Source organism: Gopherus evgoodei, chromosome 5, assembly GCF_007399415.2.
Source record: "Gopherus evgoodei ecotype Sinaloan lineage chromosome 5, rGopEvg1_v1.p, whole genome shotgun sequence".
NCBI classification, from domain to species: domain Eukaryota; kingdom Metazoa; phylum Chordata; order Testudines; family Testudinidae; genus Gopherus; species Gopherus evgoodei.
In genome coordinates, this window is record NC_044326.1 from 50,494,498 (window position 1) to 50,512,733 (window position 18,236).

An 18,236-nucleotide genomic window follows, 5' to 3' on the forward strand; every position below is an offset into this window, starting at 1 on the left:
TTTTTAGCTTTCTTTATCAATTTTCTGCACTTCATAAATTCTAATTTATATTGATTGCTACCTATTTCTCTTCTTTGTCACTTGTTATATCTTACTTTTTTATTTCTAATTGCTGCCTTCATTTTGCCACTGAATCTGGATGGACTTTTAGCTAAAGTTGTTCTCTCTTCATTATGGAATTGTGGCTTTTTGGCCATCTAATAAACTCTTCTTAAAAAACTCCCAATTTTTATCACATTTTTCTGTCTAATTTTTTTCTCACAATCAGTTTTGCTCCTAATTTTCTTCAGCTTTGGGAAAGTAGCCAGCTGATAAAATGATATAAATCAATACAATAACAATTGAGCTTTCTTCATCTAATTTAAAAGTTGAGAAGTGGGGAATGAATTGCTTAATTTCATCAAATCATAGTAAATTTTAGGTCTTACAAATGAAGCAAAAAGTGTTTCATTATAAACAGTCTAGCATTAATTTAAAGAGAAATGAATTAGGTAATAACAGCTACTACACATTAATATTTTATAATAGGATGAGCAAAAGTAATTTTCCATAATTTTGTATGAAAAATAAGGATCCATCAGCATAAGAATGTCTCCGTTCCTTCAAAGAGGGATCTGCTAAAGATAAACTCTCCTAGTTTAACATCTGCTGGAAATTTTCAGCAGATTGGAAAATGATTAGTTCCTTGCCAGTACTGAACTATAGTGGATGTTTTTGTTCTTGGTCCTAGAAATGATTCACTGTTTGATATCAGCAAAGCAAAAGCAATATTTCTGTCTTGTATTTGATTTCTGAATGGTCAATAACAGATCAAATTTGAATTCTAATATAGCACTTACGTTAGGTGCACACTAATGTATGACCTTGACAAAGACAATCTGAAAAAAGTACCTTTCTAAAACAATATATAAAGCAAGCAGCTTGTAGGGTGACCAAGAGCACTGAAACAGAGCATGTGATACTCTTGAGCTTGTGTAGTACTGCTGATTCTTAAACCTGCAGCAACTGTGACTGATGCCAGTTTGAAAAGTAGGATTAACAGTTTGAACTAACTTGAGGCTAGTAGGTCAGGTGGAAAATGCTTAAACATTCATTAATATAACATGATTAGCTGAAATCTGAGAGCAATAAGATAACTTAAGGATGAAGTGGCAGCTTAACCCAGAAATTCTTTAATGTTGTCATGAGCTTTAAGTAAAAGCTTGATGCCTGTATTTATGTGTGAGGAAGCATATTGGTGGCAAATGCATATGGCTACTTTTCAAATGTCCAGTAGTGGGCAGGGCCGCCCAGAGGATTCAGGGGGTCTGGGGTCTTCAGTGGCGGGGGGCCCCCCTTTCGGCAGTAATTCAGCAGTGGGGGGTCCTTCCACTCCGGGACCTGCCGCCGAAATGCCCCAAAGACCCGCAGCGGGGGCCCCCCACCGTCGAATTACCACTGAAGCGGGACCTGCCACCGAAGTGCTGGATCTTTGGCGGTAATTTGGCAGCAGGGGTTCCTTACACCCCGGAGTGGAAGGACTCCATGCCGCCGAATTGATGACGACGACCCGGAGCAGAAGATGCTCCGGGGGCCCGGGCCCCACGAGAGTTTTCCAGAGGCCCGGAGTGAGTGAAGGATTCAGCTCCAGGTGCCCTGAAAAACTCTCATGGGTGTCCCTGCGGGGCCTGGGGCTAATTGCCCCACTTGCCCGCCCCCGCTTCCGGGCGGCCCTGGTAGTGGGGACATTAAAGAAACTAGATGCTATTCAGAGACCCATTTTAATGAATGTAAAATACTTCTTAAAAGAAGCCTATCAGTTGGATCTGGTAAGATTACTCCATTTGTCTGACTTTTTCCCCTTCAGTCTAATCTTCCTCCTTCCCACTGCCAGCATTAGATCACTAGCGGTGGGTAAAAGAATAGTGATGCATACTGAGTCACTAAGAAATCATGATTGTATGATGTTTCTTTCCCCAGCCCTCAAAGGACCTTTTGATTTATATAGTGGCACTTCTTTTTGCACACATTTTTAAACTTAGATCAGAAATCATAATTGCCTTGATATTAATATCTATTTTCACAATTGCTCATTGGCACATACTGTGATTCCAACTTCCCTTCATACACTTTATGATCTCACAAACTCAACAAAGGTTTGATTTAATAAATGAAAGACAATTTTCATGGTAGTCATTGAGAAGGAATAGTTTTGTTCACATGGGATCCTTCTATACTGACCTAAGTGACTTAATATATTTGGAATGATTAAAAGTTCATTGTTAGATGCTATGAAAGTTGTTCATGGGTGGGAAACTAAAGAATCAACTGAAAACTGATACAGATAGATGTCATTCTGTTTGGGTAGGAGTTCTTTTGACAATGGTATATTTCTTTTGAGCCTCTGCTAAAAAGAGAGTTTACTGTCCATTTATACTATGTGCCTTTGTACCTAAACAGGGGTTTAGATATTGCTGCAGAATGGTGAGTAACCTGAGACACCCTTCAGTAAGGCCAACACTTATTAAAATTAGCAATTAAACTTGATTACAGGTCAGGAGAGATCGTCTGAACATCTGCTTAGTGACGGTTCAAATAGGGATTTTTCTTTAGTGGATCACAGAGACTGTGCATCCTTAACATGTTCGGAGTTTTGTCTCATCATTTCACATTATCCAGAGTACCCAGTGGATGTCAATATTGCTTCTAACAAATACAGCTTGCTGTAAATGTACTGTATTCGGCATTCCAAAAATAGTTAAATCTTTAACAAATAAAATGGACTTAGCATCATTGTAAAAAGACAAAGTTATGAACCATTTGTGATTAGTACCTCTCTTTCCATCACTCTGCCATTCCCCCCCAACCCCCACCCAAAATCCTGACCATTTAAGATTTTCTTATGGCACTTGTTCTATACATTTACTTGAAAAAAAACAATAATAAAAAAACCCACCCCAAAATAAATTGGTGTTAAATTACCAGAGAACAAAATAAGAAACAGGGCTACCATTTCAGTCCTGTAAGGTCTGTTTACACTGCAGTTAGACAGCTGTGACTGGCCCCTGCCATCTAATTCAGGCTTACAGGATTAGGGCTAACAAGCTGTTTAATTGAGGTGTAGACAGTCAGGCTCAGACTGCAGCCCTGGCTCTGGGATCCTCCCACCTTGCAGGGTCCTAGAGCCCTGGCTGCAGCCCAAGCCTGAACGTCTATAGCACAAGTACACAACTCCTTAGTCTTAGCCTCGTGAGCCTGAATCAGCAGCCATAGGCCAGATTCAGGTTTTTAATTGCAGTGTAGACATACCTGTAGTAGTTACCTGTGGAATCCTCCTTACACCATCTGCTGGAGAACGTGATTGGCCAGCACCTTGCAGCCCTCCCCCATTCTTTTCCTAAGGGTGGAGCAAGTCAAGCTGCAATTAAACTTTTGTTAGTGGCCTGTCAGTGCCTATTCACCAGGTCACAATTTATTACAATTACTTTTATATATAAAATACCAATATGAGGACTAGATGATTTTCTAAATACTGTGTATCATGCTTTCTACATTTGTTTTTGTCGTGCATCTTACAGAGGAAAAGTCTTTTTTTTTTTTTTCTTTTCCCCCTCACTCTGTTCCCCAGGTGCTGTTCTTTCTTTGGTTTGCCGTGACTCTTATGAAGCATGGTGCCAGATCATCAATGTGTCAGAAACACAGGCCCATTTCTTTACCTATCCAGACAACCATTCCAATGAAACAAACCTGAGTGTTTCCACATATGCGGGAAGCAAATATAGGCTCTATGTGGGTGTGGCCCTGGCAATTGGTTCCAGTATTTTTGTTGGCTCCAGCTTTATACTGAAAAAGAAGGGCCTTCTGCAACTGGCTGACAAGGGAGTCACCAGAGCTGGTAAGAAATGTTTACTTGCTTATCTTTGACAGAATCTATATTTTTTTATCATAAACCAGCAAATTCAAGGTTACGGCCAACTGATGTTTTCAGTAGTTGACTACAGGTAATATTGGATTTAAGAACCTTTAGGGGATGCAGATGGCAGTGGGTTTTATGTGTATCCAAGATATTTCTAATGCATCCACCACAATAATATCTAGGTGCCAGATAAAAAATTCTCTCTCTGCCCCGCTCCCAAAAAAGATTTTTGCTGTTTCTTCCCTTTCAGTATGAGTGAGGGAAACACTTGAGTTATGATGGATAGCTCAGTGGTTTGAGCGTTGGCCTGCTAAACCCAGGGTTATGAGTTAAATCCTTGAGGGGGGCCATTTGGAGATTTAGTTGGGATTTGGTCCTGTTTTGTGCAGGAGGTTGGACTAGATAACCTCTTGAGGTCCCTTCCAACCCTAATTATCTGTGATTCTATGATAATGCAGTTATAAAAGTAGGTGTTTGAATACGTGTCCAGCTTGTGGATTTGCAGGATGGGAATAAGGGCATTCTGAAGAAAACTGAACTCTATTTTTGTAAATAAAGAGCTATCAGGACAAGTCACTTCAAAATGAATATTAATAAAAACTTACTAGCTAACTTGCTGGCAATATTTTTAACAACTGTGTAGTACAGAAATTATCTCTACAGTAAGAGTAAGTTGGCCAATCAAAGTCAACAGGAATAGAATTAGACTAGTTTGAAGTGCTTTTGAAAATCCCACCATGCTGCTATTAGAATTAGCACTTAAATCCTTTTTTGAAGGTTTTGAGTTTGTTTTGGTTTGCTATTTTGATTTTGTTTGTAATGTTTCCTGCAAAGTATAATACCCTACTATTCTGGATATTCTCAATATTTGAGGAAAAATGGATTTCCCAATATATAACTTGTTTGTATTTTGGATGAGAAAGCTTTGGATAGCTGTAGCAGCTTTACTTTTTATGTAAAAAAACAAGTTTTACGGAACTTCAAGCATGTTCCAGATGCGTCTTGGTATAGATAGCTATGTAGGCTCTGATGTAGTGAACCTATGCTTTACTTTATGCATATGAGTAATCCTAATTAATGAAGTCTTCTTATTCCTTCATGTGTCTACTGAAAGTTCATGTTCAAGATACAGGACTTGAAATAATAGAATTTAATATTAAACAATTACATTTTTAAGAATAACTCAAAATTAGGAGTAGCTGACTTTCTCCATGTCCTCTACATACTGAGCATTGCACATGCAAATTTAACTACTTCAATTTGAATAAGTTTTATAATCTGTAGAATTTGAAATATTGATTACAAATCTGAATTTTGAAGCATCATTTTAACTTTTTTTTCTAATATTAAAAATTATTTTTTCAGGGCAGGGTGGATATTCTTACTTGAAGGAATGGCTCTGGTGGGCAGGATTACTTTCAAGTGAGTCACAGTAAAAATGTTTCTACCTTTCTCTGCTAAACTACATCTAAAACTGAGCAATGTGTATAACTTTAAAAGGGGTGTGTGGCAGGGAGGAGTAGGTCCGGAGGCCCCTGCTGAAGGCCCCATGGCCCTGCATCACTCTGCCCCAGAATAGAGCTGTGAGAAATCCTCCAGGCAGCCTAGAGTGGCTGCAGAAGAGTGGCCAATCAAAGGGGCTGCTGCAGCAACCAATTAGGGGCCAGAAAGGCCCTGTATAAGACAAGCAGCAGAGAAGTTCACTTGCTGGGTGGAGCTTGAGAAGTGAAGACTGGGTGACTGAACAGAGCAGCAGTACTGTGGAGAGCTCACAGCAGACAGGACTGAAGCCCAGGGAAGGTTTTTTAAGGCTGTGTTCCTGGCTTGTGGAAAGAGCAGCAGGACCAGCAGAAGGTCAGTGCAGGCAGGCTGAAGCCCAGGGGACTGAGCACAGTACCTGGCCAGGTCAGCAAGAGTACCAAGATGGTGGGCTCTGCTGGCCTAGTTGAAGACTGAGCTCAGAGAGGCCTGCAGAAACCCCACCAGCTTCCTAATTGCTGTGACCCTATACCAGGGCTGTGATAAGAACTCAGGACTGTGTACCCCAGAAGGGGACAGTGTGTTCAGCTTGGCTGGAAGGCTGAGCTGCTGAAGACCAGCCGAAAGAACCAGTAGCTGGGGGGATGCTTGAGAGGTTGGCCCCATTCTTTTGTAAGACCAAAAAAAGAAAAAGCAGGCTCACACCTAACAGAAAGAAAGGGGGCCATCCACAAGAGGTGGGTGCCCCCTGTGGAAAGGACAATGATTGCTGGTATAGTGGCCAGAGAAAAGAGGCTCCCCCAAGAGGTGTGTGCTTACCCTGTTACACGGTGTTCACATTTTTAATTAAAAAAAACTTCAAGGGAAAAAAGACAACCTTTTTCCCCTGCCAAAAAACTCTATGCCAAATTTCATTCTGGTACCCAGGATTCCCCAGTTTCATGAAATACTCTTTTTGCTTTCCAAAACTCTTTTGCCTCTTGAGGAATTAAGAGTTTTCTTTGGTGACTAGTTGAGGTTACTTTGAGGCTTGTTTGACTGTTGTTCTCGTCCCTTCTGCCCCCAATTCTGTTAAACCTAGGAATACAAACTGGAGTTGGATGAAAAGAGGAAAATAGCAGTACATGGAAAAGTTCTCCTCCCTACTACCATGACTGTTACATTTTAATATACCCATAAAGTACTTTGAAAACTGTTCCTGTGTGTGCATTAACTCTGTAATATCTTTATTTTGGTTATGTCCAGCAGTAATTGGTAGATATATATAATTTTGAATACATTTGGACATTGATGTAGATAATAAGAAATATTATTGTACTACCTACTTTTCTTGTCAAACATCTTATCTTCTGCCCATCACCTTCACACTTCTAACAGATCTTTTTTTCTGTACTAATATTGTTTCTTTTCTAGTGGGAATAGGGGAGGCTGCCAACTTTGCTGCCTATGCCTTTGCACCTGCAACCTTGGTTACCCCATTGGGTGCACTGAGTGTTCTTATAAGGTTAGTATGAGTCAAAAGCAGCCACTGAGAAGTGAATGTCTTACTATATGAGAAAGTACTGTTTTTATTGCACAGGGAGTAGTTTTAAAAGAAAACTCTGTATGGCAAACCCAGGTCAAAATTTGGCTCGTAAATTACAAGGCCAGAAGGGACCACTGGGATCATCTAGTCCAATGGATCTCAAAAAAAATGTTGCAGGCTACTTGAAAATTGCTGAGAGGCTTGGCAGACCACTTAATAATCTTTCCAGATGTTGTTTGTACCATTAGCTAACTATTGAAAAGTGCCTTGGATAAAAGCGCTATATTAAAAAAACTTTATAATTATTACTGGGTGTTTTTATTCTACAAATAAAAAAGCACACAACTCATATTTTAATATCAGTAGTCTTACCTTTCTAATGCAATGGATGCGCCTTATCTCCCCCACCGCAGCAGCCCCTGAGCTGGGGCTAGGAAGGAGTGGGGGATCTCTCCCCGGCAGTCACAGCCCTGGAGTTGGGGAAAGTCGCCTCTTTCTCTGGCTGCCACAGCCCTGCACGTCCCAAATTCCCATCCCACCCCCTCTTCTCACCCCATTGCGCCTCCCACCTACCCCCCCTTCTTGTCAAGGCCACCACCTCACCTTATATGGGTGTCTTTTCCAGGGTCCAGGCCCCTAATTAGTGGAGCCATGCAGTCGTGACTCGACTAATTAGGTGGCCCTTCATTCTCTCATGTGTGGCCACCCAGGCATGCACCTTAGAGGGAACTATCCACAGACCACCTGAATAGAGCTTGTGGACCACTGGTGGTCCACAGGCCACAGTTTGAGAACCTCTGACTAGTCTGACTTCCTCTATAACATAGGCCATAGCACTCCTCCCATATATTTCCTAGAGCTTATCTTTTAGAGAAACATCCAGTCTTGATTTTAAAATTGACAGTGATGAAGAGTCCACCATGACTCTTGGTAAATTGTTCCAACGGTTAATTACTCTTAATGTAAAAAATTTATACCTTATTTCCAGTCTGAATTTGTCTCGCTTCAACTTCCAGCTATGGGATTGTGCTATCTATACCTTTCTTTGCTAGATTGAAGAGACTGTTGTTAAATATTTCTTCCCAGATACGTATTTATAGAGGATCATGTCACCCTGAGTCTTCTCTTTGTTAAACTAGATTGAGCTCTCTGAGTCTGTCACTATAAGGCCCCCTGTAATCAATCTCATGGTTCTCCTCAGAACCCTTGCCTTTTCCCTTTGTCTTTTGATAGAAATGATCCCTTTGTTTAACTGAATTTACTTTGAGTTGGGGAGAGAGAATAACAACTTTTTTTGAAAAAAACAAAATAGATTTGTGCTTACTTATTGGCTTTCCAGCATCTGATAAACAGGACACCTCTACCCTGGTATAACGCCACCCGATATAACACAAATTCGGATAGAACGCGGTAAAGCAGCGCTCCGGGGGAGCGGGAGTGTGCGCTCCGGCGGATCAAATCAAGTTTGATATAACGCAGTTTCACCTATAATGTGGCAAGATTTTTTGGCTCCCGAGGACAGCGTTATATCGAGGTAGAGGTGTATTTCCAAATCACTGCACACTAGTGGTGTTAATAATGCTAGTACATATTGGTGGGAACGCTGTTAGGTTTTGGTTTCTCCACCCCAAATGTTTAATAACTATTTAATAACTGAAATGCTTTAAATATGTTTCTCCCTATTTTATTTGTCAAAACTAAAAATACATTTATTTAAAAAATGAAATATAAGATCTGTCACTTAAATGTATTTCTAAAACCTTTTCCTTTTCATGGTGGGGTTATTTTTTATTAAGGTACTGGAATACTGCATACAGTTCGTACGTCCATGATTTAAAAGAGGTGAAAAAATTAGAAGGTGCTAAAAAGAGCCACAAAAATAAGCTAAGGGCTGGAGCAAATGTATTACAATGAGAGGCTTAGAGCTCAATCTTTTTAGCTTATTCAAAGAAACTTGAGAGGTGAAAAAGAGAGAAGGAAAGAAGAAGTGGGACTGTTAAACTCTGAGGACATGGTGGATATTAAAGATAATCTAGGTCTGACCAACACCTAAATGAATACTTTGCTTCATTTTTTAAATAAGGGTGATGAGGAGCTGGGGGCAATGGCAGGATGGTTAATGAGAACAGAGCTATAAGGGGAAAAATGCTCTGGAAAACTACAGGCCCATATGACTTTAGTTGTATGCAAGATCTCAGAACAGATTTTGAAAGAGTAATTAAAGACATAAATAAAATAGACATAAGAAAAGAGGTAAACAGTAATTGGGATAAAATACAACGTGGTTTTACAAAAGAGAGATTGTGCCAGATCAACCTGATCTTTCTTTGAGAAGATAACACATTTTTTAGTCAAAGGAAATGCAGTAGATCTAATCTACCTGCATTTCAGTAAAACATTTAATACAGTTCCACATGGAAAATTATTGGTGAAATTGTAGAAGTTGGGGATTAATACTGAGAATCAGAAGTTGGATAAGGAGCTGGTTAAAGGAGAGACTATAACAAGTCATGGTGAAAAGTGAACTTTCAGGCTGGAGGGAAGCTACTAGTGGAATTCCTCAAGGATCAGTGCTGGGGCCTGTTGATTACTGATTACTCTCGCCCCTTGCTCCACCAATATGGCCACCAGGTGCCCGTTATCTACCGGGTAATGAGCGTTGGGGTAGGGCGGAGGTTCGATCACTGGATGCCCTGGGGGGGGTGTCAAGTGCCCACGGGTAGCGACGGAGAGCACGCAAGCAATCACTCTTAGTGTTTAAGAGAATAAGGGTTTATTAAATGAATCACAGATAATGATAAGGGAGAACACGATCAGTTACATCTGGGGCTTACAACACACTACCAAAGCAAATAATACAAATACTGCAATTACAAATAAAAGCTGGCCCTGGTATTTTTCTAAATCCCAATAGTTATTTAAATCATTCCAGGGGTTAGTAGAAGTGATATTGGTGCTATTAGTAATCATAAGTGCAGCAACTAATTTCCCTAAATAAATTGTGAGGCTTAACTGATCCCCCTTGCTTTCAAGAGTTCCTGGTCAACGGGTTTCCCCTAGCAGGAATCTTGGGGCGGCTAGAATCAGTCTTTGCCTCTTATCTACCAGTACAGAATACTTAACAGCTAATTATACTTACACATATAAACCACAAAAGTTTCATTACGGCCGGCAACCGGTTAGGCTTCAGGAAACGCGTGAGCCGAGAGAGCATGCAGGGTGATCAGGCCTGGATACGGTTTCGACAGGAATTCGGGGGCTCTCCACCCGTCCCCGGGAGGGGACCGGCAATATATAGTAAATTTGTCGTCATAGTTTGTGATAAGCCAATTGGGGGGTCGCGAGTGGCATATGCCCATACAAGGGAGGCAGACGGGCCCTAACATCTCTACCCAGGAAGCAACCGTCGCGAGGGGAACTGTGTCTCTTCAGGCTGGCTGACCACAAGGCTGCTTTTCCTGTTGCAAGTTCTGCTTTCAGAGCAGCTACGTGACCAGTGTCAGTTCTGAGGGCTGGGGGAGAAATCCGTTGGGGGATGGAGGCCGGAGCACCCGTAGTCTGGCCCTGGGGCCCCACTTGGGGGTCTAACATGCCCCCATGCTCCGGCCGACAACACCCCACGTACCTAAACCTCAATGTCTGAGTCAGCATCCGCCCCTACGAGCGGACGTTTCTCAGTAGCCGAGGCAATAAGGGCACTTCCCACCATCCGCCGAACACAGGCCTTAACAAAAGCACACCCAAGGCAGAGGAGGCAGAGGCCCACCACAAGCGACACAAAAAGGGATTGAAAATAAGCCTTATAGGCTCCAAGGCCCAACCACTCCAGCCATGACCAGAAGCGGAAGGTCTCTCTGGACTCACGCACAGCGGTTCCTAAGGCCTTAAGATCATCAATTACTTCAGTTAAGTTTCCAGAAATAGAAGAAAGAGAGATACAGCACTTATCTTTAAACTGGGGATACATAGATACAAGGGTTTCACAAAAATCCCGTGATTGCAACAAAAATTGTATCATTAAGCGATTCTGAAAAGTATAATCTGCTAATTCACCTAGCCGCTGATTAACTAAAGTAAAGCCTTTTGCAGTAGTATTAGCTAGCGTTTCAATAGCCAGTGATTGGAATAATACTTGCTCACGCAATAACATGTACGCCACGGGGTTAAACGAGACTGCTGAAGAAACCATAGAGGACAACGCCCCCTTCGCCCTCTCCCACCATCCCCAAGAACGTCGAACCCTCCCGGCTGAACTGGGCTGCCAGGTTTTAACATAAACACCGCCCCCTTTTATCAGGAGAGAGCCAATAGTACATATGCCCTTGGGGTTGGGGGGGAGTGCCGCAAAGGCAACCTCGCCACATAGCCAAAAATGACCGGGTCGTAATCTGTTTAAAACCCAATTAGAATAAAAATAGGTGTGCTTAAGAGGGTTAAAAAAGGTGCTAAAGGGTGGGGCCCAGACATCTATTTCCACGACAGTTTCATTGATTATTGGCAAGGGGGTGTCCCGATCCATAACAACGTCACCGTAAGACACGTTGCCATAGACAAGGGTTTGGGAACAATTCGGATACGTGCCGACCCAATAGGGTGAGTCTGACCGGTTTTTATGCCCCTCCCTGCCGTAAAATGCCCAACAATGGGACGCCATGGGTCTCTGTGCAGGTGACAAGGGGAGTGGGTCCCTGCAGCGTGCTCTAGTTCTATTAAAAATAGAGAAAACAAGAGGGGAAATGGGGTTAAAAAGGTCATTCGTGCAACCTGTCCACTGCGCGGTAGGGAGCCACTGAGCTGAGGGGGAAGAGCAATTAAGGGGACCATTAATACTACTAAAGTTAAACACTAACGGTAATAAATCAAACAAAGGCCTATTTACAGACAGCTTGTTAGAACATGCAAGGCAATTATCAGAGGTCAGCGAAGATAAGTCGATGTTTCCTCCCAGGGCTTCCTGGATCCAATAGGCTGCAAACAGAAGCTGATGGGCATTTTCGCCCACAGGATACCGTCTCAGGTTCAGCAGAGGTGGGCCCCTCCGATCGTCGTTCTGGCTCCCTGCTGCTATGGCAAACTGTAAGACAGAACAGAAGGCGGCCTTATTGGCCCCCGTTAGTTCGCTCCTGACTCAGAACGTTTGCTTATCCAGTTATGGTGGACCAAGGGCTAACTGATTGTATAGGCGGCCGCTAGGCAAATGCCCCCAATCCTCATGAAGCCATTGGAGGAATGGGTCGGTGTTAAGCTGGGGCTGCTGCCCCAGGCACACTTGGGGTGGTGCCTGAATTTCCCTCATTCTGTGATCCAATTCGGAGTGGAGGGGGTTAGAGTCAGGACGATGTGACGGGCAATGGGTTACAAACCAGGGCCGTGGAAACTTACGTACGAGGTCAAAAATAGTCTCCCACAGGGGCGTAAATGCTGTGGGGTTAGCCTCTCCCGTGAGGATGCTGAGACAAAATTGTGAGTCTATACCCAACACGACCTGAGCAGAAATGGAATGGGCCTGGGTAACGTGCTGGGCAGCGAGAAGGACCCCATGAACTTCGCTATGCTGGGCCGATGAACCCGGGGGAAGGAGGTCAACCTGGAAGTGGTCGCATTTAGCACAGAGGACACCTGCCCGGGGGGTCGGGGAAGTGCCCCCATCAGATACAATCCAGGGGTCATATTTTGTTTCTATACACAGGGGCTCCGAGGCTATTGGGAATCGGACATCGTTTGGCAGCGATTTGAGCGTCCATTCCCGCCACGTGATCTCCCCCACATAACACAGCTGTTGCCACGTTAGGCTGGTTCCATGAAAACTGGGAGGGGGCAACCGCGTGAGCCAAGGAATGAGGTGTACCTCAGGGCCAATCAGGGTTCCCTTACTAGATAGCGGGGCCCAAATGCGTGCCTCACCTGCGGCTAGTAACATGAGTCCTATGGGCCCGTATCGATACTGAGGGCCCTTGAGCCGTCGGGCCCAGTTATAGACCGGTTCCCCGTCCTGTGATACTGAGTACCCATAGTGATGTTGTGTAAAGAAAAGGGTGATGGTGAAAGGTGAGTCCCTTTTATATCGGGCCAGCCGTGGGTTAGAGGCAAACCAAGTGGCTATTCGTTCCAGGCTTTTTTGGGCCTCAGGACTCCATATTTCCCGTTTCCGTTTGGACGAGAGGGGTTCCTGGATCGTTTCCAGGTCCACGAGGTGTTTATCTGGGATGAAGTGTCGGTGATAATTAATTAGGCCTAAAAGTCTCTGTAGTTGCTTTTTATTCTCGGGCGGGTCTGTTACCCAAGGATCTAGAATCCCCGAGGTGGGTTGGCCACAATCGTAGGGGTCATAATGTTGGCCTAAGAAGGAAAAGCTTTGAGAGGGCACAAGGTGGCTTTTTGCCTCATTAATTCGCCACCCATTGGCCTTTAGTTCAGCTACCACGGCGTTAGTTACGTGCTGAACTATGTGTTCGTTGGGCCCAATTACAATTATGTCGTCCACATAGGCTAAAATGGTGGTGCCCCCAGTGGCTTCTACCCCTTTTAAGGTTTTCGCGAGAGCGGCCGTTGCCAAGGCTGGGGAATTACAGAACCCCTGAGGGCACACCTTCCACTGGTACTGCGCGCCTTGGAAAGCGAAATTTAAGATTTGGGGTTTGTCCTCCAAAGGAATTTGATAGAACATATCCTTTAAATCTAGGGTGCAGGCCCACCTCCCACCGGCATCGCTTAGCTGCTGCCGTATTTCTGGAATGGTGGCTGGGCCTGCAAACGGGAGGTGTCGGACTCGGCTATTTGCCTGTCTATAATCAATGACCAATCGAAATTCAGAGGGGTTGCCGGGCTTGGGGATACCCCAGCCGGGAGATAGATAGTTGGACGCGGTCGCCTGTGCTATCCGTCCCTCCTTTAACAACTGGTCGAGCAGCTGCTTAATGAGGGGGATGCCTTCAGGCTTCGTGGGAATAGGGGAAAATTTCCATGAACTGTTATTAACAAGCTCGGGGCTATAAGGGGGGGGGTCATCGGGTGACAGGGCGACGGGCAGGGCCTGACAGACCTGTTTTTGTAATCGCAATCGTTTTATATCCCCAACCCCCAACAAATTTGTTCCTCCCAACAAAGCCTTTACCTTTCGCTTGTACCCCTTATGAATTAAAGTGAAGCTGACTACAGGCTTTTCTTCAATACTGTTAAGACCCTGGACAAACATAGTAGAACTTGTGGGTACGTGGGGCACATCGGGTTTTATAACGGAGATTTGAGCTCCGGTGTCCAACAGAAAGGATACAGGGGTGTAAGGGGGTTTGGGACCAGCTACTAATAGGGTGTGGTATGGTCGGTCATCCCAAGTCTCTGTGGAGGCCGGGGCGCACCCGGCCTCTACTCGTTTTTTGTCCTCAAATAGTCATCCCAATCCTTCCATCCTAACTGTTTTCCCAAATCTTGCTGTTGGGTATCAGACATCTTCCGCAGTGCCTCCTTGGGGATCCCCTTATGTAATAGGAACCCAAAAAGCGCCCTTTCAGCCTTGGTTCGTTCAGGGTGTTTAGGCTGACCCTTATTAACAGGGTTCCCAGCTGGAAGGGCTGAAATGGGATTCTTCGGGGTCGGTGGCATTCGGAGCCGGGACACGGCCTCATATAAGGTAATAAGGGGTTGCCCCACCCAACTTTGCAACAGCAGGAGTCCCCCTGTGTCAATCGGTGGGGCGCCCTCTACGGCCAAGTCCACCGCGTCCCGGTGGACCGGGATTTCAGTGGGGTCTGTGACATAAATAAAGGGGACACCTGTCTGAACCTGTTCGTCGCTTAAATTTAACGGCACCGCTTGTGCATCCCACGTTACGATGGACGCTCCGGCAATAGCCCAGATGATCTCATGGGGTGTATTTACGCTGCCAGGAGGCACATACAGTCCCCTAAAACTGCCTTTCATGGTCAAGACGGCCGCGGCCGGGGTGGTAATCGGCCATAGCTGATTTCCCAAGAGATGATGACCTGGGAACCCCGACGCCCAATTGGACGTTTTTGCCAGAACAGCGGCTTCCTCCCTGTCTACCGTCTCTGCCCCGTGATCCAGGGCCAGACGACCCAGCCACACTAGGGGTGCCTCGCCCTCCCTGCGCCTCGTGTCTGCCAAAAATTCCTTCATCTCCGCCTTGGTGCGAGTTCGATACTTGGTAGTCGTAACTGTCTGACCTGTCTCATAATCCACCTTACTTTTAGTGATAGCAACGGGCATTGCCTCCATCTGCCTCTCCTGCTCAGGCGCAGGTGGGGCTGAGGGAAGAGCAGGGGGGAGAGCAGGGTAGATCGAAGGGGGAGCTTCATAGGGGGGTGGGCTTTTACCAGCCTGACTCCCGTCCTCCTGCTCCTTGCCACTTATCTCACTTTCTGCACTGTCGGTACCGCTCGCAGCGGCTTGTTTAGCAGCAAACATAGTGCTTCCATGAAGGACCGCACAGAGGTCCAGCGCTTTGTTAAGTGCACTGAACAAGACCGTGGACACGTCCTCCGACTTAAACTCGTCTGGTCTAAGTTTCTTTGTCCGCCTGGTCTGCTCTAATTCCTGCAGTAACTGGGCTAGCAACCCGTGGGCAGGATCACCTGGCTGTACCCGGGGCGGGGGTATGAGCTTAGAAACGGTGGCCCCGGATTTCTTTAGGATACGGCTACACTCCTTCCAAATGCCTGACGGTGTCTCAGTCCGACTAGTTTCCGCAACCCCCGTGCACTGGGGTTGCAGGGAACCATCGGCCGGCTGACACTTAAAGGTGGGATGGCAGTGGAGGAGGCATCCTACGGCAGGCAGGGTTAATGAGGTAGTATAGCTTTTCGACCCTGACCCTGACTCTATAGTACAAACCCAATCTAGGGTGGGCCTCGCAGACTGTCTGCTGGCCACTTGGTGAAATTGTAAGTGTTGAAATTGCTCGAACTCAGATTGTTCACGGTCCCCACTACACCACGGGCACTGACCCTCCCGAAGGCATCCTGTTCGTGACGCCATGTTGATTACTGATTACTCTCGCCCCTTGCTCCACCAATATGGCCACCAGGTGCCCGTTATCTACCGGGTAATGAGCGTTGGGGTAGGGCGGAAGTTCGATCACTGGATGCCCTGGGGGGGGTGTCAAGTGCCCACGGGTAGCGACGGAGAGCACGCAAGCAATCACTCTTAGTGTTTAAGAGAATAAGGGTTTATTAAATGAATCACAGATAATGATAAGGGAGAACACGATCAGTTACATCTGGGGCTTACAACACACTACCAAAGCAAATAATACAAATACTGCAATTACAAATAAAAGCTGGCCCTGGTATTTTTCTAAATCCCAATAGTTATCTAAATCATTCCAGGGGTTAGTAGAAGTGATATTGGTGCTATTAGTAATCATAAGTGCAGCAACTAATTTCCCTAAATAAATTGTGAGGCTTAACTGATCCCCCTTGCTTTCAAGAGTTCCTGGTCAACGGGTTTCCCCTAGCAGGAATCTTGGGGCGGCTAGAATCAGTCTTTGCCTCTTATCTACCAGTACAGAATACTTAACAGCTAATTATACTTACACATATAAACCACAAAAGTTTCATTACGGCCGGCAACCGGTTAGGCTTCAGGAAACGCGTGAGCCGAGAGAGCATGCAGGGTGATCAGGCCTGGATACGGTTTCGACAGGAATTCGGGGGCTCTCCGCCCGTCCCCGGGAGGGGACCGGCAATATATAGTAAATTTGTCGTCATAGTTTGTGATAAGCCAATTGGGGGGTCGCGAGTGGCATATGCCCATACAAGGGAGGCAGACGGGCCCTAACATCTCTACCCAGGAAGCAACCGTCGCGAGGGGAACTGTGTCTCTTCAGGCTGGCTGACCACAAGGCTGCTTTTCCTGTTGCAAGTTCTGCTTTCAGAGCAGCTACGTGACCAGTGTCAGTTCTGAGGGCTGGGGGAGAAATCCGTTGGGGGATGGAGGCCGGAGCACCCGTAGTCTGGCCCTGGGGCCCCACTTGGGGGTCTAACAGGGCCAAATATTATTTAACGTTTTCATGAATGACCTTGACACAGAAAGTGGGAATGTGAGATGACATGAAGTTGGGAGATGATGCCAGTATGGAGGAGAACTGGAATATCATACAAGAAGATTTTGACAACCTTGAAAACTGGAGAATTAGAAGTGGGATGAAGTTTAATTAGTGCAAAGTTCAAGGTTGTGCACTTATGGACTAACAACAAGAATTGTTGCTATAAACGGGATATATCAGTTGGAAGCAATAGAGAAGAAGAAAGACCTAGATGTATTGGTCGATCACAGGATGACTGTGAGCCACCAATGTGATGTGGCCTTGAAAAAGGCTAATACAGTTTTAGGCTTTGTCAAGCAAACTATTTCCAGTAGAGATAGGAACATGTTATTACCATTATACAAGGCACTGGTGAGACCTCATCTGGAATACTGTGTGCAATTCTGGTTTCCCCTGTTTAAAAAAGATTAATTCAAACTGGAACAGCTGCAGAGAAGGGCTTCTTAGAAGATCAGAGAAATAGAGTACTTCTTCACACAACGCATAGTCAACCTGTGGAACTCTTTGCCAGAGGATGTTGTGAAGGCCAAGAATATAACAGGGTTAAAAAAAAACTAGATAAATTCCTGGAGGATATGTCCATCAATGGCTATTAACTGGGATGGGCAGGGATGGTGTCCCTAGCCTCAGTTTTCCAGAAGCTGGGAATGGGCGACAAGGGATGGATTACTTGATGATTACCTGTTCTGTTCATTCCCTCTGAATTGGCATTGGCCACTGTCAGAAGACAGGATCCTGGGCTAGATGGACCTTTGGTCTGACCCAGTGTGGCCATTCTTATGAAAGTCTCCTTTACAAAAGGAGACTTAATGAGCTTGGCTTTTTTAGCCTAACAAAACAAAGGCTAAACAAATACATCAGTGGGATGAACATCCAGGAGGGAGAGGGGCTATTTCAGTTGAGGGCCAACGTTGGCACAAGAAGAAATGGATATAAGCTGGCCGTCAGTTAGTTTAGACTTGAAATTAGACAAAGGTTACCATGAGAGAAATGAAGTTCTGAAACAGCCTTCCAAGGGCAGTAGTGAAGGCGAAACAAAACAAAACAAAACAAAACTGTTTCCAGACTGAACTTGATAAGTTTATGGAGGAGGTGTTATGATGAGGTTGCCCACAATGTCATATGGCTCATCCATGACAGCTATTAGGACTATCTCCAATGGCCGGAGAAAGCTCTGAGTTATTACAGAGAATTCTTTCCCACGTGTCTGATCTCACCCACATGCTCAGGATCACCATATTTGGGGTTGGGAAGGAATTTTCCCCCAAGTCAGA

The 18,236-nt window shown here is 44.9% G+C and overlaps 1 protein-coding gene across 1 annotated transcript in view; it reads left to right on the top strand.

Moving 5' to 3' along the window:
- Positions 1 to 18,236, top strand: part of NIPAL1 (NIPA like domain containing 1) — a 48,280-nt gene that overhangs the window by 12,807 nt on the left and 17,237 nt on the right. Inside the window, exons 2-4 of the mRNA XM_030565491.1 lie at positions 3,608 to 3,874; positions 5,261 to 5,317; positions 6,788 to 6,878. Coding sequence (XP_030421351.1) covers positions 3,608 to 3,874; positions 5,261 to 5,317; positions 6,788 to 6,878 — 415 coding nt within the window. The remainder of the gene's footprint in view (positions 1 to 3,607; positions 3,875 to 5,260; positions 5,318 to 6,787; positions 6,879 to 18,236) is intronic.